Source organism: Megalops cyprinoides, chromosome 20 (assembly GCF_013368585.1).
Source record: "Megalops cyprinoides isolate fMegCyp1 chromosome 20, fMegCyp1.pri, whole genome shotgun sequence".
Classification (NCBI taxonomy): Eukaryota; Metazoa; Chordata; class Actinopteri; order Elopiformes; family Megalopidae; genus Megalops; species Megalops cyprinoides.
The window spans coordinates 27,391,938-27,417,496 of NC_050602.1; the positions used below are offsets into that span (position 1 = coordinate 27,391,938).

Below are 25,559 nucleotides of genomic sequence, written 5' to 3' on the forward strand. Positions count from 1 at the left end.
CAAGCGCTACAGCTGGATCTCGTACCTTTAACGTTTACCGATCAAAGCTTTTCTTTATGTAGCTAAAATGTTGTAATAATGTTGCAATAACAACCTCGCTGTTATGCGCCTCTCAAGCAGGAATCCCCTGAAATGCTTTCAGGTCTACATATTTGCTTAACAGACATTTTTTTAAAGTTGGTTATGTGATAAGCAACATAAGCCGCAGTGTGCCCTGCAGTCCAGAGAAGTGTCTTCCGTGCCATTCTCCGATAGCGCAGACCTTACGATGTATGCATCATATGATCACTCAGGGTTTTACAGAGTGTTAGTTAGAGTGTCAGGACCGCATTGAGGGTGTTCTTCACAAATACCGTCACGCGCTGTCCGGCCCTCATATGACTGCTCAGACATCGTATCCTTTGAACTGCATACATTTCTACCAAAATGAATCAGATCAATAACTCTGACTTTATTTTTCAAATAGACTGCAAAGAACCGCAGAATATTCACGGAATGTTTCCACCATTATTACCTACAGTGTATGACAGAGCCCCACAATGTAATAATAATAATAATAATAATAATAATAATAATAATAATACATGTTATCTTGCATAAAGGTTGTGATAGAGATTACTGTTTCGCCTGAGAACCTCTCACCGATGGAGCTATGTCCACAGTGTCCGCTCAGGGGAGAAGTTGCGGCCCTCTCTCTGTTCACTTTGCCGCCTCAGACCGCCTCCCTCCGCCCGTAGTTACTGGCCTGGGGCTCTGCGTGCTGATTGGACAACCGCCCCGCCATTCATCTCGGAAGAATCATTCTTTAACAGACTGGAAGGGTGATCTGCCTGGTCCTGTGCGCGTACCTTTGATGTCCCGCTGCGTTTTTATGTAGGTGCCCATGCTAAAGCCGCAGAAAGGTAAGGATACTGCATGTTCGCCATCGCTTAGACACGCGACTGTCTGGCCAGAGACGTTTGTGCGTTTATCCATAACAACTCTTGATATTAAACGCATGTATGCTCCATGCATGTTATTGCTAGCCCACCGGTGACTTTATTTTGCGTTACTTAGTAACCTGGGAGCTGAAGAAAGAAGTAACGTTAATGAGAGCATCTCCCTGCGGCTGCCTCTCCTTTGGATGTTCGTTTTTTTCTGGGGTTTAGTTAAACCAGAAATGCAGCAAAGCGAAAAACCTGGATACCCAAGTTAACATTCGGAGTGTCTTGTAGTTGGATGCATCCTCATTATTTTTAGATAAAACGACGCAAGCCTACTTAAACATCCTTGATTATGTGTCTGTGCTCTGTTATTATTTCTACAGTGAAGCGAAGCGGTGATTTGTTTTTATGCGCATTTGCGCATATTATTGTGCCAAAAACGCTCGGTGTGCGATGGTTTAGCAGCGTTCCAGATGACCGCGCGCCTGTTTGTGAACACCCTTCCCGCGTGCTGCGGTGCGTGCTGTGGTGCGTGCTGCGGTGCGTGCTGGTAATGTTACAGGTTGGAGTGAACACCCTTCCCGCGTGCTGCGGTGCGTGCTGTGGTGCGTGCTGCGGTGCGTGCTGGTAATGTTACAGGTTGGAGTGAACACCCTTCCCGCGTGCTGCGGTGCGTGCTGTGGTGCGTGCTGCGGTGCGTGCTGGTAATGTTACAGGTTGGAGTGAACACTGTCCCCCGGGCTGAGACGGACGCGCGCGTCTTTACGCATATTTAGGAACATACTGTAGACACGCGTATTGAGCCAATAAGTTGATTTTCTCTTATATCTGGCCATTGTGGATCATTACAGGGCATATTAGATCGCCCTGCTTTGTGCTTTGAGTGAAGCAATGATTTCCCCTGCGCTGCTCAGGTCTTGTGGATTGATGATGACATCACGCTATTCCCAGTATTATTTGTTTGCAAATAGGGAGGTTCCCTAGACAACCTGTCTACAGAGATCCAGCACGTGCAGTCTGGGGTTCCACGGCGCCATGCCCAAATGCCCAGAGTAACACAATGGAAAAAATGAGTCATGCAAGCTCATGTTGTTCTATGATTTGTGCATACATAAAGTTAGTGACATCATTCTAAAAGGATACAAAGGCTTACCACTGCTCCAAACTTTCGAAATGAATCGCTTATAAAACCTACAGGTCTGCATTGTCCTACACAGTTTGTATCAAGCGTCATATATTTACCTCATATGATTTAAAATGTTTGCACCATCTTGCCATTCAATATAAGTTGAGTAGAGAATCTCTTATAAGGGTCCAGATCCTAAAATTACACTCTGGTTCCTGTTCCGTCGGATGGCTAAAGTACACCTTTTTGCGTGACCTGTGTACTTTGTGGAGTATTTAACAGAACCCGATCCAGCATTTACAGAATAGCAGGTTTAAAAATGTACTTCTTTAAGAAGTTCCACAGGTTTTTGGTAACGCTGTGGATGTGGATATTTTACGGAAATAAACATAACAGGCTTGTTTTATTTGGGTGATTTAGAGGGGGGATGGGGGGCAGGACCTGCAACACTAGACTTTGGAATGACGTGCTGCGCAGGGCAGGCTCAAAAATAGCGCGAGCATGTCTGCTGCGTGACTGCGCCGCGGGGCCAGTGAAACGCACACCGGCGGACGGAGCAGCCGAGGCCGGCGACCGGCTGACTGCGGGGGGCGCCGGCCTCACCGACCTGGTTTCAGATATCCAGGATCAGGGCGCATTCAGTTCCCTATCCAAGCACAAAAATGTCCATCTTTTCATAGCGCGGGGCTGGAGTGCTAGGTCAACTCGTGTCATTTGTAATTCGTGTATCATAAGGCTTCTCTCGTGTCTTTGGCTGTCATCAGATCCAATGAGGATGTATACGTGTGCATTCCCACGAGGGAGTGGGAAATACCAACAACCCAATTACCAAGAGCCAACCTGAAAATATTATTACCAATTCACAAACTGCAGTAAATCTAAACACTGTTTATGGGTTAGGAACACATTTCTGGAAAAAAAATACACAAATGTGACATTTTAAGCATTTTAAGGGATCACTGAGACTGTTTAAGTTGTAAGTTAAATAATGAAGTTTTGTAAGGCAGCAGGCGGAGTATCTTGGCAGCATGCGGAGTGGCACCCTGTACCTTGGCTCTGCTTGTGTGGCACACACACCACAGGGGTAGATAAATGCTGGTTTTAAGATGAAAGGGCAGTCAAGGCACCTTTTCATCTCACTAACGAGCTCTCATTGGAAAAGAGGCTTCTAATTGACTCTGCCACCCTGTGATTCTCATCATTCTTATGTAAGTAAAATCAGATGGTTTTAAAGGAATAACATTTATTTATTTCCTCTCCTTAATCAATTTAAATGTCATTGATTTAATGCTTGCAGGCACAGGAGGGGTATCACTGAGGTTTTTGTTTCTCTTTTTGGCTGAGAGGCCAAGATTTCCTGGTAATAAAACTGAAGCTGTTTAGACCTTTGGAAGAAATGCTGAGAGGCTTACTGTATTTCCTCATGCTATTTTGTTTCAGCTTTTTATGCACTCTGCAAAAACAGCTTGATCAGGTTGTTCCAGGAGCAGAGGAATAGTTTTTTGTATCTGAAACATAAAAGTGCAAATATTGAGTGGAACATTGATCCTGGAATCTGATGGCTACCTTGGTATTGCTTCCACATTTGCTGTAATAAATAATTATAACATAAAATGGTAAAAACACTAAGCAGTAATATGTATTCACAATGGAAACATCTTGCTGAAGGCAAGGTTGCATTCCTCTCTGAGTGTATGGTTAATCTCTAACGTAAATTTTAACGTGTAACAGGTTTGGTGTTCTGTATGCCCGTAGCAACCTTGCAGCTGTGATGTGCAGCCACCTGCTCCAGGTATCTGCAGCAGGGCAGGATTCCTGAGGGACCACAGGGCATTCCCTGCCGGCTCTGCACAGCTGCTGGCAGTGAATGGGTGCAAACCTGTGTGCGTGTGTGCGTGCGGGTGTGTGTGTGTGCAGGAGTGTGCGTGCGGGTGTGTGCACGCGGGGGTGTGCGTGGGTGTGTGTGCGTATGGGTGTGTGTGCGGGTGTGTGCATGCGTGTGCGGGTGTGTGTGCGCGGGTGTGTGCAGGTGTATGTGTGCGTACGTGTGTGTGCGGGTGTGTGTGCGCGGGTGTGTGCAGGTGTATGTGTGCGTACGTGTGTGTGCGGGTGTGTGTGCGCGGGTGTGTGCAGGTGTATGTGTGCGTGCGGGTGTGTGCGTACGTGTGTGTGCGTGTGCAGGTGTATGTGTGCGTATGTGTGTGTGCAGGTGTATGTGTGCGTACGTGTGTGTGCGGGTGTGTGCGTACGTGTGTGTGCGTGTGCAGGTGTATGTGTGCGTATGTGTGTGTGCGGGTGTGTGTGCGCGGGTGTGTGCAGGTGTATGTGTGCGTACGTGTGTGTGCGGGTGTGTGCGTACGTGTTTGTGCGTGTGCAGGTGTATGTGTGCGTATGTGTGTGTGCAGGTGTTTGTGTGCGTACGTGTGTGTGCGGGTGTGTGCGTACGTGTGTGTGCGTGTGCAGGTGTATGTGTGCGCACGGGTGTGTGCAGGTGTATGTGTGCGTACGTGTGTGTGCGGGTGTGTGCGTACGTGTGTGTGCGTGTGCAGGTGTATGTGTGCGTATGTGTGTGTGCAGGTGTATGTGTGCGTACGTGTGTGTGCGGGTGTGTGCGTACGTGTGTGTGCGTGTGCAGGTGTATGTGTGCGTACGTGTGTGTGCGGGTGTGTGTGCGCGGGTGTGTGCAGGTGTATGTGTGCGTACGTGTGTGTGCGGGTGTGTGCGTACGTGTGTGTGCGTGTGCAGGTGTATGTGTGCGTATGTGTGTGTGCAGGTGTATGTGTGCGTACGTGTGTGTGCGGGTGTGTGCGTACGTGTGTGTGCGTGTGCAGGTGTATGTGTGCGTACGTGTGTGCGCGGGTGTGTGCATGCGTGTGTGTGCGGGTGTGTGCATGCGTGTGCGCACGGGTGTGTGCAGGTGTATGTGTGCGTACGTGTGTGTGCGGGTGTGTGCGTATGTGTGTGTGCATGGGTGTGTGTGTGCAGATGTCCTTCTCTGAGGCTGTCTGTGAGCAGACGCGTGTGGAGCTGTGCACATTATAGACGTGGATTTTTCACCCGGTGGTGAGTCAGCGGTGCTGATACCCAGCACACTGAGGGCCTTGTTCTGGAGGGAGAACACGTCTGTGCTTTTGCTCAGGGGACCCAGGGGAGCACGAGGTGCAGTCAAACAGTGCTTTGTTCTGTGTGATCGTGAGACCAGTCAACTCGCCCTTCCCCTCAAACCAAGAGTTTAACAATGTTTAGACTTTACTGCTGTGAAGGGGTGCTTCCGAATCTGAAGAAGCGCCATAGTGCCTCGTTGTGAGGGGCTGAAAACGCCCCATTATGCGTGGGGCAGAAATGTGACAAAGTGAAAGGACAGGGTTTATCCAGATGTTTCTCTGAGAGAGAGTTTACATTACCCTCATTATGCAATTAATTTTACCTGAGAATAAAGGAAAAATGCAGCTTCTTGACTGCAGCACACCATTACGTGTGTGTGTGTGTGTGTGTGTGTGTGTGTGTGTGTGTATGTGTCTGGGTGTGGGCATGTGTGTATGTGTGTATGTGTGTATGTGTGTGTGTGTGTGTGTGTCTGGGTGTGGGCATGTGTTTATGTGTGTGTGTGTGTGTCCGGGTGTGGGCGTGTGTGTATGTGTGTATGTGTGTGTGTGTCTGGGTGTGGGCATGTGTGTATGTGTCCGGGTGTGGGCGTGTGTTTATGTGTGTATGTGTGTGTGTGTCTGGGTGTGGGCATGTGTGTATGTGTCCGGGTGTGGGCGTGTGTGTGTGTGTGTGTGTGTGTGTGTGTGTGTCCGGGTGTGGGCGTGTGTGTGTGTGTGTGTCCGGGTGTGGGCGTGTGTGTGTGTGTGTGTGTGTGTATGTGTCCGGGTGTGGGCGTGTGTGTGTGTGTGTCTGGGTGTGGGCATGTGTGTATGTGTCCGGGTGTGGGCGTGTGTGTATGTGTGTGTGTGTGTATGTGTGTGTGTGTGTGTGTGTGTGTGTCCGGGTGTGGGCGTGTGTGTGTGTGTGTTCTGATTCTGTGATTATTTCTTTCTCCCAGGAGGATGTTGTGATGAAACATTGTGAGCAAACAGAACAGAGCCCAGGGTGAAGCAAGCCCCGGCAGAGAGAGGAGACGGCCAACAGAGACGCTACACACAGACGTAAATGACAGCACAATCACAGGCTCTCGCCCATGCCGCTGACTTATGCTTTAACATATTTTGGATACACAGCAAGCAACGGCCATGTCATGTTATGTTAAGATGTTATGAACAGCCCATGCAGATTTATGTGATTGGAGCAGTTATGTAATGTAATAGCACAGCCTTTACATGTAGCATGGTGGAAGACCTGCAGAAAACTCCTGGCTCCTGTGGCAAACTCACAGAATGGCAAACTCACAGAATGGTAAACTCACAGAATGGTAAACTCACAGAATGGCAAACTCACAGAATGGTAAACTCACAGAATGGCAGACTCACAGAATGGCAAACTCGCAGAATGGTAAACTCACAGAATGGTAAACTCACAGAATGGCAGACTCACAGAATGGCAAACTCACAGAATGGCAGACTCACAGAATGGCAGACTCGCAGAATGGTAAACTCGCAGACTGTGACAGTGGCATAGGCACAGCAGTCAGTGTCGGTCTGTCTCTGCAGGTGGCGGCGGGACCGCCCAGGTGCAGGAGAGATGACGCAGTCCCTGCAGACTCAGAAGCTGCCCGGTAAGGAGGCTGGATGCAGCACCATCAGCTGCTGTCCTGCTCCTGAAGGCTCTCAGGGCTGGGGTTTGTTGGTGGGTGTTTCCTGATGTGTTTTTTCTTTGGGGGGTCTCTCAGGTCTGGGAGCTCCCTTTCCCTACAGCACACAGGGGGGTTCGTACTCAGTCCAGACACCCTATGGCTTCCAGCTGGACCTGGACTTCCTGAAGTATGTGGAGGAGATTGAGAGTGGCTGTAAGCTCCGTCGACCACCCAAACTGTCCCAGAGGAGCTCAGGGGCAGGGTGGTGCCCCCCCAGCAACTGGAGGGTCAAAGCGGCTCTGTCCCCTGCGTCCAGCGAGGACAGTCAGGGGGGTCTGCTGGAACACACCCCCTCAGCACCCTCCGAAATGCTATCCCGCCCCCCCTCATCCGTTGTAGGCACAGAGACACCCCCACCCCCATCACGGGCGTCGCTGGCACGTGGTCCTACAGAACCAGGGCAGGGGGCCAAAGTGTCCCCTCACTCTCCGGTCTCTGGGGATGGGTCTTCAGGCCGGGATGTCCACCTGCAGCTCGACGCCCCTGCTGGTCCCCTTCACCTGCCCCGGAGCAGCCGAGGGGGAGACAGCGACAGCACGCAGGCCACTCCTGACCCCCCCACAGAGCTGGGCGTGGCCCTGCAGCAGCTGAGGGAGATGGAGGAGCGTGTGAGGGGCATGGTGGCCCTGGAGAGCGAGGTGGGGGAGCTCCGTGCGGAGAGGGACAGGCTGCTGCAGGCTCTGCAGGGGGGCACAGTGACTCAGGAGCGCCCTCTACCTGCGGGGGGTATGGTCGCAGGGGGGCGGGGGGAGCCACGTGACAGGGAACGCCCACCTCACCCAGCCAGCCACGCCCACAGCAGGGTGCAGACGGCGGTCAGGAGGTGGGTGAGAGAGGAGGGGGAGGGGGAGCGCTCAGAGAGATTTCCCGAAACAGGTGGAGTGGAGGCGGAGAGGAGGACGGTGGCGGTGGGGGACGACAGGCCGCTGGAGAGGAGTGTGTTTTGGAGGGAGGTGAGGGACGTTGCCGTGGGAATGGTCGCTGTGGTGACCCGCGAGACAGGAGTGGGGACGGACGAAACAGAGAGGTGTGAGGTGGGGGTGCAGGTCGGAGCAGACACTGCTGAGGTCTCGCTCATGACAGAGTCCGAGTCAGACGGGGAGGTGGGTGCTCTGCGAGACACCGTGAGGCTCCAGCGGGAGTCCATTCAGGTCCTGGAGGCCCGACTCGGCCGGGCCCAGCGGGAGAGGGAGGCGCTGAGGAGGTCCAGGAGGGAGGCAGAGAGGGAGGCCTTCACCTCCTCATACAGGAGCAGCGATGAGGCCGAACGCTGGGACTCCACACCCCGGAGAAACAACCAGCAAACACAGACAGAGATCAGGGAGTGGGCGGGTGAAAAAACCTCTCCAGCAGTGACCAGCAGGGGGAGCCAGTGGGAAAGCCCTCATGAGGGGGACGAACTTGCTGTATCCATAGTAATGGGGGGACAGGTGACCACTGCTGGGGAAGGGACAGTCAGTGTAATGGAGAGAGAGGAAGGCAGCTGTCAGGAGACAAGGCCCTTCAGACCTCCTGCAGGTGGGTCTAACACCTGTATGTGTTGGCTGCGTGTGTGTGTGTGTGTGTGTGTGTGTGTGTGTGTGTGTGAGAGAGAGAGAGAGAGAGAGAGAGAGAGAGACATTTGGCCATACTCAGTTCAAAAGGTGTCACCGTATGTACCACTTTGCAACCACAGTTAGTCAGAGTGTCTCTACCACCCTAAAGCAAATTCAAATTCCAGATTGTGTGCTGTTTAATTTTCCTGTAAATATCCAACTTTATAAGTACACAATACTTAAAATGTGAGTGGTGTAAATCCATCTAGATATTTTCCAAACATAACTAATGTGTCAGGGAGCAATGATCCAGTGATTATCCTCCTGGAGGATAACCATTCCCTGTACTGCAGTTGTGCTGAAGTCCATAATGAAGAGGAGGGATGACCCTGGCTCTGCTGATCCAGGCAGGAAGAAGAGTCTGCAGTTCGTGGGGATTCTCAATGGAGGGTGAGTTCCTCAGTGCGACACACACCTCAGGTTTGCCTCATCTGTGGAATTAACAATCCTCTTAACACCAAAAAGAACCGTCATGAGTTTTATATGAACTTGGCTGTTTGGTTACTACAGCTGAAAGGGGTGTAGCTTCACTGATGACACCCTGCCTGCTACGCTGTTAGGGTCTAAATTGGCATGCCCCTCAAGTTCCAGCTGCAATCACTGCGGCAAACTGTGGGCTCCAGTTACATCAGTGTCTGAAACCTGTAGGAAACTCAAACCTACAGGCTCTGAATAAAGACTGATTACTGGGACCACAGGAGAATCTTGCATGCACGCTGTAAACATTAATTCACCACTGAGCACACACTGAAGATTCTGAACTCAGTTACCAGCCACAGTCAGTGCAGTGAAAATGAATAACGGAGTGATATAATCTTTGCATGTTCCCTGTTTTTAACGATTGCAGCTTCTTATGGGCCTAATTAGACTGACCTTTCGGCCCATTCATCAGTATGCACTGACAGCATATTTAAAAAGGGCAGTCTGTCCTGCGAATGTGAGCTGTATGAATCGACAGCTAAGATTTTTCATAGGGTTATGAATTGAATGGAATGATCCAGACTACATTTCATCATTTAAATTTATGAAAATGTGTTATAGTCTTGCATCCATTCTTTTGGTCAGAGCAGTATTGTTTTTTGGATCAATTTTCTTGCCACTTTCCCTTCCAAGCAATTGTTTTTTAACATTTTTGCAGCTAAATCTTTACTGAAGGAATTCAGCTGGTTTTTCACAAATCAGTAGCAGCACTGGGGTTAAAAGCTGGAATCACGTGTTTACAATCCCAGTTCCTGAAGGCACACTGTTGATTCCTAAGCCTCTGACTGTTTACCCCCTCACAGGTACGAGTCGACCTCCAGCGAGGAAGAGGAGGATGAGGAGCTGGAGGAAGGCAGCTCGTCAAGCACAGGTGGGGCAGGTGTGTTCTCAGACAGCAGCGAGGGAGACATGGAGCCGCTGGAAGACACCTCCTCCGAGGAGAGGAACATCAGCCTGGAGGACAGCGACAGCGACCTGGAGGAGGCGGCCAGAGGCGAGAGCGATGACAGCGATGAGAAGTACGCCCCCTGGCTGTGGCCTCCAGTACTGCCTCCAGCAGTTATGGGAGTGACATAAAATCTGAATGATATTCCATTGTCAAAGTGGTTTGAAATTGGAATGATATAGTGGTTGTTCTTGGAAGAGACGGTGGCAGGGTTTAAGATGTAATGATCACAGGTGTGTCATTCAGTGAAACGGGCATCACTGTGTCTTAGGTTCGAGCTGAGTGCAAAAATGCGTGACGCCTTCCTCGTCCTCAGAGAGCACCTGCACGATGACGCCAGCGCTCTGAATGGAGAAGACGTGGTGGGTGTTTCTCTTCCTGTTCCTGCTGTTTGACGTGTTTGTTGAAGTGTTTGGGTAATGTGGCCACTCTCTGCTGCCCCCTGCTGTCCTCCAGCTGTCCTGCAGTCGCACCGTGCGGCTCGAATGGTTCCGAGTCTCCAGCGGACCTTCGGCTCGGCCCGCCCACCTCGCCAGCTTCCTGTCCGCCTTCTCGGAGGCCTTCCCCGGCCTGCAGGAGGGCGTGGTCAACATGACGGACAGCAACGGAAACTCCGCCCTGCACTACAGCGTCTCCCACTCCAACTTCGGCGTGGTCAGTCTGCTGCTGGACACCGGTCAGTGAAGGGTCTCACGCCACAGACACTCTCTCAAACTAAACACAGCAAAGCGAATCACAACACCGAGATGTTTTGGTCACGGAGAGATAAAGTGGAAGAAGCATGAATGATCAACGCATTTGAAATCTGTATACTGCAAGGGCAGAAACACAGGTGCTAGTCGTGGTGCTCTCTGATTGGTCATTTTGTGGTGCTTTGTTGTCTTTTGGAGCTGCTGAGAGGCAGTGACTGAAGGTGTTGGCTCTCGCACGGCGCGGAGCTCTCGCACGCAGCGGCGCTCTCGCACGGCGCGGTGCAGGGGTGCGGTACTGGCGCCTGTGAGAGGGGGAAGGTGCAGCTGTGAGGGTTAAGCGGTGCAGAGGATGCCATGTGATGGTGCAGGCAGAAATAGAGACTGTATCGCCTGCAGAGACGGGGCAGAAAGACCTGCCGGCGGGGCAGTCACAAGGTTTCATGTAAGAAAAACAGCACAGTTCTTTTCTTTTGAATCCTTTTTGGAAATGATGGCGTGGTGTTCCCGCCTCGGGGAAAGGCTTTGGTTTGGGTCCAGGCTCAGCAGAACTGGCTGGTGTCAGTGGCTGTTGCCAGAGAAACTCCCTTCAGGTAGGGGCTCCTCGGGGCTCTGACACAGCCAATCCCGTGTCCCAGGCTGACAAAAAATAGTAACAAAAAACAAGTGTTTCCAGGAAAATGTTCATAATCCACACAAAGAGGACTTTTGAGAAATTGTTTTGTTGGAGTTTGGTTCTGAAGAGTATGGGCTGCTGGCATTTTGGTTTTGTCTCGGAAGGTAATTAAATGATAACTGTCTCAATATGAGTGTCTTGTGTCGAAATGCGGCGATGGAAATTGAAGTGGATTATCCAGGATTTTTGCTGGGTGCTCTCGCTTTGTGCAGCTAGTGGCCCCAAGCTTTTACAGGCTGCATGTAAACTCTCATTTACACATAAGCATGGCTAAAAGAGCAGCAGTGAGGTGTAGCGGTAAGGAGCAGCAGTGTGGTGTAGCAGTAAGGAGCAGTGTGGTGTAGCGGTAAGGAGCAGCAGTGTGGTGTAGCGGTAAGGAGCAGTGCGGTGTAGCGGTGAGGAGCAGCAGCGTGGTGTAGCGATAAGGAGCAGCAGTGTGGTGTAGCAGTAAGGAGCAGCACCTAAAGGCTGCAGCTTCAGTTCCCAGATGGAGCACTGCTGTTGTACCCTTGAGCGACATTTCCAACCACAATCTGTAAATATCCTGCTGTTATCAAAAGTAAACTCTTGCTTTAAAAGATACATTCACAACTTACACTGCGACTTTAATTAAATACAACTCTGCAAAAGTGTTCAGACACACCAAACAGCACTTATGAAAATGTTTGCTACATCCAGCTGAACACTTTCCCTTGGATTTGTTCCAAATAAATACTGATATTTTGCTTGTCAGCTAGAATTTATTTCAAGTTCTTTTAGATATAAATGTTAGATAAGGAAAAACTGATGATTTTTAAAGAAACAGCCCAAGGTGTCCTTTAAGGATACAATATTAGTGTTGTGTCCAGAATTCAACTGGCCAGTGATTTTGTCCTGTGTACAGATCCTAAACCCCTACCTAACACTGCTTTTTCCTGGGTGTGTGTGTGTGTGTGTGCACGTGTATGTGTGTGCGTGTCTGTGTGTGTGTGTGTGCGTGCGTGCGTGCATGCGTGTGCGTGTGTGTCTGTATGTGTGTGTGTGTGTGCGTGCGTGCATGTGTGTGTGTGTGCGCCTGTGTGCATGTGTGTGTGTGTTGCAGGTGTGTGTCATGTGGACCGCAGGAATAGGGCGGGGTACACAGCCATCATGCTGGCGGCTCTGGCCTCAGTCAGAGAGGAGGACGACATGCAGGTGGTGAGACGGCTCTTCAGCGCAGGAGATGTCAACGCCAAGGCCAGCCAGGTGAGATACACCTTCCCTCCTCAAAATTCAGCCCCCTCCCCTCCCTGTCCCATCAGAACTCCCCCTTCCCCTCAGAACTCCCCCTTCCCCTCAGAACTCACTCCCCACCCCTCAGAACTCACTCCCCACCCCTCAGAACTCCATCTCAGTGAAGATCCTGCCACAATCCTGTGCGCTCGTGTGTGTGCGCTCGTGTGTGTGTGTGTGTGCGCTCGTGTGTGTGTGTGTGTGTGCGCTCGTGTGTGTGTGCGCTCGTGTGTGTGTGTGCGCTCGTGTGTGTGTGTGTGTGTGTGTGCGCTCGTGTGTGTGTGTGTGCGCTCGTGTGTGTGTGTGTGTGTGTGCGCTCGTGTGTGTGTGTGCGCTCGTGGGTGTGTGTGTGTGCTCGTGTGTGTGTGTGTGTGTGTGCGCTCGTGTGTGTGTGTGTGCGCTCGTGTGTGTGTGTGTGCTCGTGTGTGTGTGTGTGTGTGTGCTCGTGTGTGTGTGTGTGCGCTCGTGTGTGTGCGCTCGTGTGTGTGTGTGTGTGTGTGTGCGCTCGTGTGTGTGTGTGCGCTCGTGGGTGTGTGTGTGCGCTCGTGTGTGTGTGTGTGTGTGTGCGCTCGTGTGTGTGTGTGTGCGCTCGTGTGTGTGTGTGCTCGTGTGTGTGTGTGTGTGCGCTCGTGTGTGTGTGTGCGCTCGTGTGTGTGTGTGTGTGTGTGTGCGCTCGTGTGTGTGTGTGCGCTCGTGGGTGTGTGTGTGCGCGCTCGTGTGTGTGTGTGTGTGTGCTCGCGCTCGTGGGTGGGTGTGTGTGTGGGTATGTGTGCGCTCGTGTGTGTGTGTGTGTGCGCTCGTGTGTGTGTGTGTGTGGGTATGTGTGCGCTCGTGGGTGGGTGTGTGTGTGGGTATGTGTGCGCTCGTGTGTGTGTGTGTGTGCGCTCGTGTGTGTGTGTGTGTGCGCTCGTGTGTGTGTGTGTGTGTGCTCGTGTGTGTGTGCGCGCTCGTGTGGGTGTGTGTGTGTGCGCTCGTGGGTGTGTGTGTGTGTGTGTGCGCCCGTGGGTGTGTGTGTGCGCTCGTGTGTGTGTGTGTGCGCTCGTGGGTGGGTGTGTGTGTGGCTATGTGTGTGCGTGCGCGCTCGTGTGGGTGTGTGTGTGTGTGTGCGCTCGTGGGTGTGTGTGTGTGTGTGTGTGCGCTCGTGGGTGTGTGTGTGCGCTCGTGTGTGTGTGTGTGTGTGGGTATGTGTGTGTGCTCGTGGGTGTGTGTGCGTGCACTTGTATTTATGTGTGCTCTTGTGGGTGTGTGTGTGTGGGTATGTGTGTGCGCGCTCGTGTGTGTGCGTTCAGGCCGGGCAGACGGCGCTGATGTTGGCGGTCAGCCACGGGAGGCAGGAGATGGTCCAGGTGCTTCTGGACTGCGGGGCTGACGTTAACGTGCAGGACGACGAGGGCTCCACCGCCCTGATGTGTGCCTGTGAGCACGGCCGCGCTGACATCACCGCCCTGCTCCTCCAGCATCCTGGCTGTGACTGCTCCCTGGTGGACAATGTGAGTACTGCAGGCACCGTTTCACATGGTGATCAGGAGCCCTCTGCTATATCTCTACTCGTGCAAAAGTTTTAAACTTAGAACACCCCATTTTCTGCCTTCTGTCTAAAATACACTGTCTTTTCCGTATAAAGTGTGGAGAGCATCTACCGTAATGAGCACCATAGCAGTTTTGTATTCTACATCACGGACTTGTTCAGCGCTGGTCATGTGACGTTTCCTCCGCTTTGTGGCAGTCCTGTGGTGAGGTGTAGTGAACATGTGACCCTCATGCCCCCCCCCCCCCTCCCCCCAACCTGCAGGATGGCAGTAATGCCCTCTCCATCGCCATGGACGCGTCCCATGGTGACATCGCTGTGCTGCTCTACGCCCACATGAACAGCTCCAGTGCTCCGCCAGCGGTGAGTCTGGCCTGGGATCAGGCCTGCAGCCCTCTGGGATCAGGCCTGCAGCCCTCTGGGATCAGGCCTGCAGCCCTCTGGGATCAGGCCTGCAGCCCTCTGGGATCAGGCCTGCAGCCCTCTGGCACTGCTGAAAGCTTTTGGCTGCTACCCGCAGTGCCCACACTGCCAGTGGCATCCAGACAGCTGGAAAGGTGCTTAAGCACAGTGAATGAATGAATGAATGAATCCATTTCAATTGCTTCTCTTTTTTGCAGAGGACCTGTCAGCCAATGCCAGGAAGTCCTTCTATTCCCAAAAAGACAAGGACGCACGAGTGACCACCAACCACAGAGGAGGAGGAACTGAAAACCGGACTCCAAATTCCACAGCACTTAACCTCCTCTTCTGGCAAAACAAATGGCAACATTTGACATACTTAAAACGTGCATATCTATAATTTGTAAATTCCTACATTTTGCATTTTAAAATTATTTTTGATAAATACTATATATTGTACCAGTGTTGTCCCACTGTGCCAGACTTTTACACCTCTAATCCTGTAATCTGAAAGCCGCTCTAGAAGGGGACGAATGTAACAGTTGCCCATTAACACTGCATGTCATGTAAAATCCCACTTTTGAGTGGATTCTTTTATCACTTCAGTATTTTCAAATCATCTACAGCAGTACCCAGATCTGTGTTTCCCTTTAAAGTGCTCATTTACAGATAACTGCACTGTACATTTCCATCTGTTTCTTTGTGCCCAAAATAAACAATTTATTTAACTGCAAATCATTTAGTTTTGCATCATTTTGGATTTTCAGTGTTTCTGAATGATTAGAGAACTGATCCATTTTACCACTCAAAGGTGTGATCATGTAATGAATCAGGTCCTGAATGGGGCTGGCACCAACACAAAGCAAATCCACGCCATTTTACAGTTAAATGGTAGGAATTCAAACACATAAAGCTAAACCATCAAACTATCTCATTTACCACAGGTAAAAAAAAAGTTCTTAAAATTTTGTCTCAAGTACATCCAGGAGGTCAACAAAAAATCTGCCACTGTAGAACTGTTAGTGGAAAATAAACCTTAATCCCACATAAAGGGTAAAGGACAACTTCAACTGAATGGATAGTCCATGTAGTTTAATGCTAGCTACACTGCTGGTGTGAAGTCTCTTCCACAGGTTTCAGAATGCTCACACACTGGCCAGCTACACTGCTCTGCTGACTTAGACTGGTAGGGGCCTTCAGATGTTAAATGGGGACAGGCAGGGGCCTGGTGAAAACAAGAAACTCTACCCTCAGAAGCAGGTGTCATGAAATGGGAGCCAGTCACAGAACAGCTGAACTTATGACAGCCACCATATCCAACAGCATGGTTATTCTGGGGTGGCCGTGACACTACATTTGAGCCTCCAACTAAAATGTTTTTCACCTGACCTGTTATTTCTAACCATCCAACCAAACTGGGGATTAAACAGCTTTATGTTCCTTTGTTCATTAAGGGCTAATCCTGCTCTCCTAGCACAGTGTTTCTCTACCTAGTCCTGGAGACCCACTCACTATATTTGCTGATCTAGTTCAGGCCAAACTCAATTAATTAGGCTTGACTTTGGTATTGGTTTTGCTACTAACTGTTACCAGTCCAACTCTTAACTGCCAATTAAGTTCATGTCTGTAACCCCAGAAACAGACTGATAACACTGACAGGTATTCAGTCCTACAATGTAAATGTATTTTTTTAGCTTGCAGAGTTTACATATAAAACTCACGAAATAAGACTAGGAAAGTAGCTTCCAACCAAGCCTTTTATTCAGTGCATACACGATGCTCTGAATTTCTGCTGTGGAATGGTGAGTGTCTCCTCTCCATCACTGCAGCATCTCAGGTCTTCACAAGGAACTGCAGGAGGAGAAGTCAGGAAATTAACACCCATTCTATTTCACCATCTTCAATCATCCATTTTCTACTTAATGAACTCAATGAAGGAGATATAAGGGGATTGCACTGCACCTAGTTTTTAGAAAAATAATTCTGAATTAAAATACACATTTAAAATTTTGACTTCCCAGCTACTGGGAAACTGAAATCAAAACTTGGCACAAATAATTACATTTCATTTCCAATTTTATTTTTCTAAAACATTATTTCAAGGGACCCCATCTCTCATGCCGAATACTCGTCCAAAGATATCCAAAAAAGCTCAATGGGGAATTTTACTTTTGTTGACTTCTTGTGTTCACAAGAGCCCAACCAGTATATGCAAACTTCTGATTTCTGTTGATCAAATACAGTTAAGGTCAAAGTATAACAGGTCACTAACTCCATGGGGATTCTATAGTTTATACACATCCAGCGATCAGAATAGCATGCGTCAAGGCTTGTGTGCTTAAAACACGCAGGGAATATTGTGCTCTCCTTACACACACGTCAATGGATACAGGCAGATGACGATATGTAAACGCTGACCTGGATGAGAGGGCTGTGTGATCTCCGGATCCCTGCTAGCGCAGCCTCCGCGCCTCTCTCTCGGACTCCAGCAGCGTCAGCACGTCCCCCTCTCTGACCGGCCCCTTCACGTTCCGGATGATGGAGCGGTTGCTGTCGTCCATGAACTCAACTCGCACCTGCAAACACAAACAAGTACACGGATAACAATCAAAATCCCGAAAAATAAATCGCCGTCCTTCAAATCATATACTTTAGCTGCAGAACATGTAGTTGAGAATACACTTATCTTACACACACACACACACACAAGTAGTGAACGCTGAATTTTAAATCAGTTTTCAATGTAACTAGCTTAGTCTGCTCACTATCAATCACACTATTTCCTCTGACAACGCAGCAGTTATTCTTCCGAAATTACTGGAAAAGTGACCCGACTTTAAACATCACCGCGTTGCTTTCACAGAAGCCTCACCTGTGTACACTGTCCCTGGGAGCCTGTTCTTCCCAGCACCTTTGTCACCTGAATGAACATAAAAAACATACCTGTGAAATAACTTTTCAGCATTCGACCACCAGCTGGCAACTGGCAAAGACTGACAGCTGAACATTTATCCAGGTGAAGCAGGCAAAAAACGACAGCAAACCGGGTGGAATGAAAACCTGTATGTAGATGATGAAGAGGAAACGGATGGGCGGACATGATGGGGCATTTGTTTGAAAAGTTAGCTGCCAATCTAGCAAGGAAATAATACCATGTCACTGAAGTGAGCACTCTGTGTAAACATTCATGCCAATCATACTGCTACAAGTGAATATTTAATATATTAAAAGCCTTCTAGTGCCACTTCGTGAGCTGACGCTTGTAAATCCGGCAAACGGCAGTAACATGCTGCAAACGGCGACCCAAAACACGCTCTTTCCCAACGTGCTCCGTGAGGAGACCGTGCGACGTTTTTCAGCCTAAATCATGTAGTGGTAGAAACTCAAGAGTCTGCTGGGATTTGTCACCTGTTTCTTTGTTAATTTTTCGCAGGCAAATCGTAAATTATCAAAGTTTCTTACTCTGGCGAGCTTGATCGGCTGCACACGACTGGCGTCCATGATGGCGGCTCGAGGCAGAAGGAAAGTCACGTGGGCCAACGGGCATTTATATAGTTATAATTAAATCTGCGTTAAAATATAGAAATTGATCAATATAAACACAACAATGGGTAAAGGTAACACAATGTCGCTCTCTTTAGAACAAATAAGTGACCATAATAAAAACTATGAATTGTGTACTTCCTCCCGTCGTACCTTGCGCGGACCTTTTCCGCTTTTTTTGGAGCGGCTGCGGATGAGCTGTAATTGTTCCCATCGGGCGCCATATTGCAGTACGTCACTCCCAATGAAAACCTGAGAACACAGAAAAATGAGACGCCAACAACTGAAACAGGGGTCCAATGCCGTTGCTGCTTGGAAGGCTGTAACCCTAGTTTTGAATTTAATCTGAGCCACAACAGATAGCCAGTGTGTAGAGATGAGGAAACATGTGACATGACAGTTTTTTCATTGATTGTAGATCCACAGCATTCTGAATCAGCTGGGGAGGCTGCATGGCACTTGCTGGGAGGCTGGTCTGATGAGAGATTCAGTGGTCTAGCCTGCAGAGCACCGTGGCTTGAAACAGGAGTTCAGCGATGATTTGCAGCTCTGCTCTATTGTCTGTGAAGGACAGTACCCGTCACCACCCCAGGTTCTTGGTGCTCTGGGGTGATGACACAGTTGTGTTGTTGAGGGAGAAGAGGAGTATTCTGCATAGATTTAAACAGCACAGAGATCTCTGAGCCTCACACTATAAAATACACTACATTTAAGATTATAACACTCTGGGTAAACCTTTAATACGATGATAAAATTTAAATTAACTATAAAAATGCATAAGTTCTTCCTCTAAGTAACAAAAGTGAAGGAAATGCATTGTATTTTCCTCAGTCCCCAAACCTGCTTAACCACTGAATGTTTACACAGGTAATTCCAATGACTCTGGCCCTATGCCTTTCTGAAGAACCTACACAATATCAGCAATACAGAGCTCCAGGATATATGTCATGCCAAGCACGCTGATACTTTATGAAACCAAGGACTAGCACATATACAGTATAACTAAGGCCAGCATGAGGAGAATTTTAAACAGACATTGTTTGTCATCAATGGCAATGCACTACCATTGCTATTACAAGTCATTGTATCAAAACTGTAGCAAGTGAATACAACCAGACTAATGTTTTCTTGGATTAACCTGTGAATCATATCATACAGCAATATAAACTCCATTCAATCTATTGTTCTCTTTGCTCTTGAGGCAAAATGTTACCATGGTTACTTTGAACACGTGAGATACCTCAAGTGACAAATTATGCCATGAAGGAGATGATGTTTTGGTTTAGGTCTGAGATTAATGGCAGGTTCTCTCACGATTCACTTTCAGTGCTGAAAGAAAGCTGTGATTGGACAGAAACCTGACGCTCAAAGATACACTAGAGCGTGGGATACATCCCTTTGTAGACATCAAGTAGTGAAATTAGGGACCAATGGGGACCAATAAAGTTATGGGGAAAGCAGGAAGGAATGGTCACAGGAACTGTAGCAGCTGGAATGGAGTCTAATTTGGAGAGAATGGTTTGGTCCGTTCCAGTCACTTACAAGCCTTTAATAGCCAAGTCAGAAGTTAACTGTGGCAGTTTGTACTTTGCCTTTGCTCCTTTTAGAGCCAAATCCCTAAATCACTTTGCACTAATCCACACGGACTGTATTTATAACCCTGCTAAAGACAGAGAGGACAGCAATGAGATTACGCCCTCAGAGGGGAGGGTTTGGGATGGATCACTAAACCGTGCTGTTGATCTTCTGCCACACTCAAACAAGTGCCTTTTTCATCCCCTTCTCCTGGCTCCCTGCACACCTCGCAGTGAGGACGAGGAGGAGGGAGAGACTCTCCTCTTCCATGACGTTTGGGACGAGGGATTCCCCCAAGGACGGGCACGGAAGAGATGAAGGCATCTGCATGGGGGATCTGTGGTAGACGGAATTTGTTTGGGGCTGAACTGGCAGAAGATACGTAGAGGCTCCCGCCGTGGGAAGTGTTTTTGGCTCTTACCACCCTTTCCCCATTTTCTCTCCCCTACCACAATACCTAAATACCTGAGTGCTTGTCACTATGGAGACCCCCAGGAGACCCATGAAGAAGCTGAAGAAGAGGCGTTCCAGCCTGTTCGCCAATCTGAAGTTCGCCGGCAGCTTCTCTCAGAGCATGGAGGTGGAGTCTAGCGCCTTCCCCTTCTCTCAGGACAGCTCCATCAAGGCCTGGACCTCCATGGACAACCTGGACAGTCCCGTCGCCATAATGGAGGAACCAGAGAGCAAAGGGCCGGAGATGAAAAAGAGCAAGCAAGAGGGGCGGCCCTCCAAGAGGCAGTCCAGCATGCTCAATCTCAACGTGGGGGGCAAGGTCTTTAACATCCCCAAGCGCATGGCTGTGCGGTACCCCCACACCCGCATCGGCAGCCTGGCGCTCTGCACCGACCCTGTGAAGCGGCAGGCCCTCTGCGATGACTACTCGGTGCACACCAACGAGTTCTTCTTCGACCGGGACCCCACCTTCTTCCACCACATCTTCCACTTCTACCGCAGCAACGTGCTGTGGGTGATGGACGGGCTGTGCCCCGTCAACTTCGAGGAGGAGATGGAGTTCTGGGGGCTGCGCATAAAGGACACGCAACGCTGCTGCCGTATCCTGTACGAGGAGAAGCTGGACGAGCTGCGCGACCAGCTGAAGGTCAACGCCGAGCTGATGGCCGAGATCGAGCCGCTGCACGACGAGGAGGGCTTCAAGACCATGTTCATGGGCAGCTCGCGGAGAGCCCTGTGGAACCTGATCGAGAACCCGTACTCTTCCATGGCAGCCAAGGCCTTTGCTATCATCTCCAGCTTGCTGGTGGTCATCTCCATCGTGGCGATGACACTGAACACCGTCGCGGAGCTGAACAACAGGGCCGCCTACGGCAAGAGCTACATGGAGTGGGTGGAGATCTGCTCCATCCTCTTCTTCACCCTGGAGTACTTCTTGCGGCTGCTCACCACCTGCAACATCAAGCGCTTCCTGAAGAGCGCCCTCAACTTCGTGGACCTGGTGGCCGTCATGCCCTACTTCATCCAGCTGGTGTTCGAGGCCTTCTCCAACCAGGAGGACGTCAGCGTGCAGGACGACCTGAGGGCCATGGCCAGGGTCAGCAAGGTCAGCAAGATCCTCAAAGTGGTGAAGCTGATGCGCATCTTCCGCATCCTGAAGCTCGCGCGGCACTCGACGGGCATGCGGGCCTTCGGCTTCACGCTGCGGCAGTGCTGTGAGCAGGTCTGCTGTCTCTTCCTCTTCATCGCCATGGGCATCTTCACCTTCTCCGCCCTCATGCACTCAGTGGAGCATGACGCCAAGGGCACCCCCTTCAGCAGCATCCCCGATGCCTGGTGGTGGGCCGCGGTGAGTCACCATCCATGGATGAGCTTTGACCTTTTAGAAATTTCTGAAGTACGAGTTGTATTGTCTAGTGTAACAGCAGTTTAATTTCACAGTTGTTTAGAAGCAATGGAGAACAATGCAGGTCTATAGCCGAAATTGCATGTGAGTGTAAGTATCAAACAAATATAGTTATTGCATACCAGAATTTGCTACCCAAAGATAAAAGGATAAAGACCACTGCAGTGAGATAACCGCCGTCATTTCAATGGGTAACAGTAGTTTAACTCTCTCTTAAGCTCTTTCATTCTGAATGTGTTTTGAAGCTGTGGTTGCATTTACAATCAGAAAAAGCAGTCTAAGTCACAAATTTAAACACCTGAAGACATCTGGCACAATGAAGTATTTACCTTAATGAAATTATACTTTAGAAGCACTTTACAGCTTCTTTACATATGAGAGGTATTTGTGCTTGAACATGCGCCAGTGAACAGTTAGTGGATTGTTTGCTACGCTGTGTGACCCAGTGCTTTCCAGCCCTGTTTATTTGTCTGAGTAGCATTCAGTCATGCCTGTGTGTTGGTTCAGGGTATGTTCCTTTCTGATTTGGGGGACTGAAGATATCAATCTCTGTTTGCTGGTAGCAACTGAGCAGCTATAGGTGCAGGTCGGATGATGTCAATTCAATAAAATGCCTGTCATGTCTGGAAGCCTAATATGCTTAGAGAAGCTCAATTGGATTGTAGATACCCAGACGTAGGTTGGTAAATTAGAGATGTTCAGTGACAAACTTGATGAACCTGTCTTAGCCTGTCTGATGGAAGCCTTAACGTCATAGCTTTTCCCTGTCATCAGGTTTCCCAATATATTTGCCTCTGGACTCTGATTTGACTTTAAATCAGTTAAAGATCTTTTGCTAATTTTTTCAGTTTCATTATGTGCAGTATTTTGGATTGTGCATCTAAGGGCAACCAATAAATATCTAAGAATATATAAACTTATATTCCAGATAAATCACCAATAATGACCCCACAAAAAGACAAGAAAAGATACAGACATAAATTGTGAGCTGTGGCTTTATAAAGAAACTGGAATTTACTAGTAGAAAATTTCAGACTGGAAAAAAACATCATACTGTGTATGGTTTAAGATTCCCTATAACATTCACTTCGTTGAAGGTTATACTGTGTGTTTGTTCATTGTTCTGTTATGTGTAAACTGAGTAATTCATTTCGGGTTTCAGGGAGGTGGGTCAGTACCAATCTGTGGTCTTTGGGTTGCTATGCTGAACAGTGTCTGATAGAAACATCTGAGTCAGGGGAACAGCAGTATGCATCATTAGATAGGGAACAGGGCTTGCTATTGGGCTGTCACGGGTTTACATCCAGGGAAGAAGAGGCCCTTCAGTTTAATGTAGTGGCCAGCATATATACACATAATAATCTGTGACACTCTAAAACAGCGTTTCTCAACCCTCTCCTGGAGTACCCCCTGCCCTGCATGTTTTAGATCTCTCCCTGCTCCAACACAGCTGATTCAAATGATCAGTTTGTTATTAAGCAGCTTCAGGAGTTCATAACGAGTTGATCATTTGAATTAGCTGTGTTGGAGCAGGGAGAGATCTAAAACATGCAGAGCAGGGGGCCCTCCAGGAGAGGTTTGAGAAACACTGCTCTAAAACATAAGTTTCCCAGTATCAGACATCCATCGCATGTATGTGATCAGTACATTATTTAGTGCTATGTGAGCTGCCTAACCCCAACCCTCCCCTCTGCAGGTGAGCATCTCCACGGTGGGATACGGTGACGTGGTGCCCGTCACCTTCCTGGGCCGGGTGGTGGCCTTCTGCTGCATCTCCTTTGGCATCATCCTGAATGGCATGCCCATTTCCATCCTCTTCAACAAGTTCTCCGACTACTACGCCAAGCTGAAGGCCCAGGAGCACAACTTCGTCAACACCCAGCGGAGTCTGCAGCTCAAGGCCCGCCTCCGACGCAGGTTCGGCCAGTGCTTCGAACCCCAGCTGGAGGAGTCCGACGAGGACGACCTGCACGACCGGCAGCCCTGCCGGCACCGGCACTGAGCTGCCAGCATCCCTCATCACTTACACTACCCGGGAGTACAACGCCCCCTGCTGGCAGCCCTCCTCTCTGCTGTCTCCCCTCTCTGGGCTCTGAGAGGTAACCGCAGATGTGGGGGAGAATGGATGTATCGGCTCAGTCAGGCAAAGATGTGCAGCTGCAAGCCGGAGCTGAGAGCCAAGACAGAAGAAGACTGATACTCTGTCCTCAGGACAGTGCCACCCAGTGGTGACTGCTAGAATAGCACTTGCAGGCATCTGACTGTGATTAAATAATATATCTGACTGTGAATATACAGTATGTTTATGACCCTCACATATCAAACTTGGGCAGCTTTTAAAATTAGGCGGAGAGAAATGGACAATAACTTTTCTTTAGCATGTGAATGCGATTAAATTGCTTTTGTTTTCACCTTATATTTACACTTATCCAGTCCACAAGGTTTCTACCTAGATGAAGACAAGTACTACTTGACAAAGTGACCAAGAAGATTAAAAGAGCAAGAAATTACAGGATTCATATTAAATTCCTACATTTATGCAATATCACAGGACTGTTTTATTTTTATTTGTTGAACTAATTTAAACCTCTGCACATTTAAATGTGCATTTTGAACAGTAAATTGAACAGTGTAAGTGTATCTCGCAGATCTTGATTAGTCCTGATCTGCTGTAGGTCAATATTACCTATCTGTCCAATGACCACATGGTTAAATGGGGTCTTTGAGGTGTTTTTGTGGTGCTTTGATATTTTTATTCATAGTATGACGCTGAAGGGTTCTAAATAATCGAGGCATGAGCAAAGCATTTTTACAACTGACACAACATTTTTATTCATTTCAGCGACCACCAAACTCAGAATGTTGTGTGACTGGAAAAAAAGCTTGCCTAGCTTAGCTGAACTGTTGATCTGAACTAGACTGCTGATCTGAATTTTACATCTCTCAATAATGATTCGCTACAAATCAACTGAAGAAGAAACATGGAGTTGGAGGTGTGTCCATGCTGCTAAAAAACACATGTGAAAGGCATTAACTAGCTCTTATTTTGATGTCTTATGTGGCCCAAAACAAACTGATTTAGCTAAATCAACTGCTGTTCCACATACATTGGAGGGGTTGATGTTTACTTTACTCTGATCTTTTCAGTTGCACACGCACACGTCTAAGAGCAGATTTATTTAATACTGAATTTAGAACAGATAACTGTCAAGTGATGTCAAAGCCAGCTCAGTATTCACTTAAAAGCTTAATGGAGCCTGGAGAATGGAGACAAGGTGGAACTAAAACCAGTAAGCCCAGGGGTCCACCAGGGGCATGTCTGAGGAGCACTGCCCCAGCGCATGCTTTGACCTCAACACTTCTCTAGCCTGTTTGGTTGTTTTTTCATTTTCATAAAATTATGTTCACGAATGTATTACTTTTTTTTGTATTAATTCAATTTTCTCAGCATATGTGAGACTGAATCATGTGATAAATGCACCTCTGAAACTTTCTAAATATACAAATCACTCAACGAAAGAAAAGAAAATAAACCGATCATTCAAAAGTTTCCTAACATGCTCTGGTTGAATTTCTACACTAGTTTATTCCTGTGAAATGGTTGCCGTGCAAAGTGAAGCTTCTGGACCACTGAGGAAGGAGAGCAGCCACAGGTAGTGGGTTGACACAGGGCCAGGACACTCACTCAGTATCTAATAGGATTGCAGCAGGATAAGGTGGCTCTCCACGACTGCATTAAGCGCATGGTAATTCACATGTTCAGCTTCAGCTCGTAGTACTGATCTTATCCAACGGGCTTTCTGTGTTTAAACAGGCAACGGTGGGAGGCTGGAGAAACCGTGGCCGTGATGTGGCCGTGTTGGCTGAAACCAGGGCAGAGGTGCTGGATCACTAGCGTGTCACACGCTGGAACTGAGAGTGTACTACACTGTGTGCTTGTGGCACTGTGTATTTGTTTACTGTGACGTATAGTAAGGAGCAGTGCACACCTCGCTGGTCCCACTGGGATATTTTCTTCCTGGAGCTTTGCCCTTTGTTGTTTTGTATGAAAGCACTCTTGTTCAATCTCACAATCTGAGCTTGCCATGCGCCAAGACTCTCTCCACAAAGGCTCAACGTTTCCAGGTATTTGGCCAGAGTTCCTCTAAGACAGTTAAAGGGGTAACTCCTTCCAC

At 48.8% G+C, this 25,559-nt stretch overlaps 3 protein-coding genes across 4 annotated transcripts; 2 read left to right on the forward strand and 1 right to left on the reverse strand.

Moving 5' to 3' along the window:
• Positions 1 to 778: 778 nt before the first annotated feature.
• Positions 779 to 15,127, forward strand: LOC118795958 (KN motif and ankyrin repeat domain-containing protein 3-like). Of its 2 annotated transcripts, XM_036554781.1 has the most exons (12): positions 779 to 902; positions 6,095 to 6,197; positions 6,699 to 6,763; positions 6,878 to 8,359; positions 8,730 to 8,826; positions 9,720 to 9,935; positions 10,134 to 10,224; positions 10,319 to 10,538; positions 12,309 to 12,451; positions 13,768 to 13,968; positions 14,271 to 14,369; positions 14,627 to 15,127. In XM_036554781.1, exons 3-12 carry the CDS (start codon positions 6,730 to 6,732, stop codon positions 14,687 to 14,689), a joined length of 2,646 nt encoding a protein of 881 aa, XP_036410674.1. In that variant the 5' UTR covers positions 779 to 902; positions 6,095 to 6,197; positions 6,699 to 6,729; the 3' UTR covers positions 14,690 to 15,127. The 2 variants fall into 2 exon arrangements, with proteins under 2 accessions (XP_036410674.1, XP_036410675.1); XM_036554782.1 differs by lacking the exon at positions 6,095 to 6,197.
• Positions 15,128 to 16,147: 1,020 nt separating this feature from the next.
• Positions 16,148 to 17,929, reverse strand: rps28 (ribosomal protein S28). The gene is made up of 4 exons (XM_036554783.1): positions 17,871 to 17,929; positions 17,281 to 17,328; positions 16,827 to 16,984; positions 16,148 to 16,259 (listed from the first exon to the last, which is right to left on the reverse strand). The coding sequence occupies exons 1-3, from the start codon at positions 17,907 to 17,909 to the stop codon at positions 16,862 to 16,864; spliced, it is 210 nt and encodes a 69-aa protein (XP_036410676.1). The 5' UTR covers positions 17,910 to 17,929; the 3' UTR covers positions 16,148 to 16,259; positions 16,827 to 16,861.
• Positions 17,930 to 20,007: 2,078 nt separating this feature from the next.
• LOC118795440 (potassium voltage-gated channel subfamily V member 2-like) lies at positions 20,008 to 23,386 on the forward strand. Its single transcript, XM_036553903.1, has 2 exons — positions 20,008 to 21,327; positions 23,081 to 23,386. Exons 1-2 carry the CDS (start codon positions 20,008 to 20,010, stop codon positions 23,384 to 23,386), a joined length of 1,626 nt encoding a protein of 541 aa, XP_036409796.1.
• The last annotated feature ends 2,173 nt before the right edge of the window (positions 23,387 to 25,559 follow it).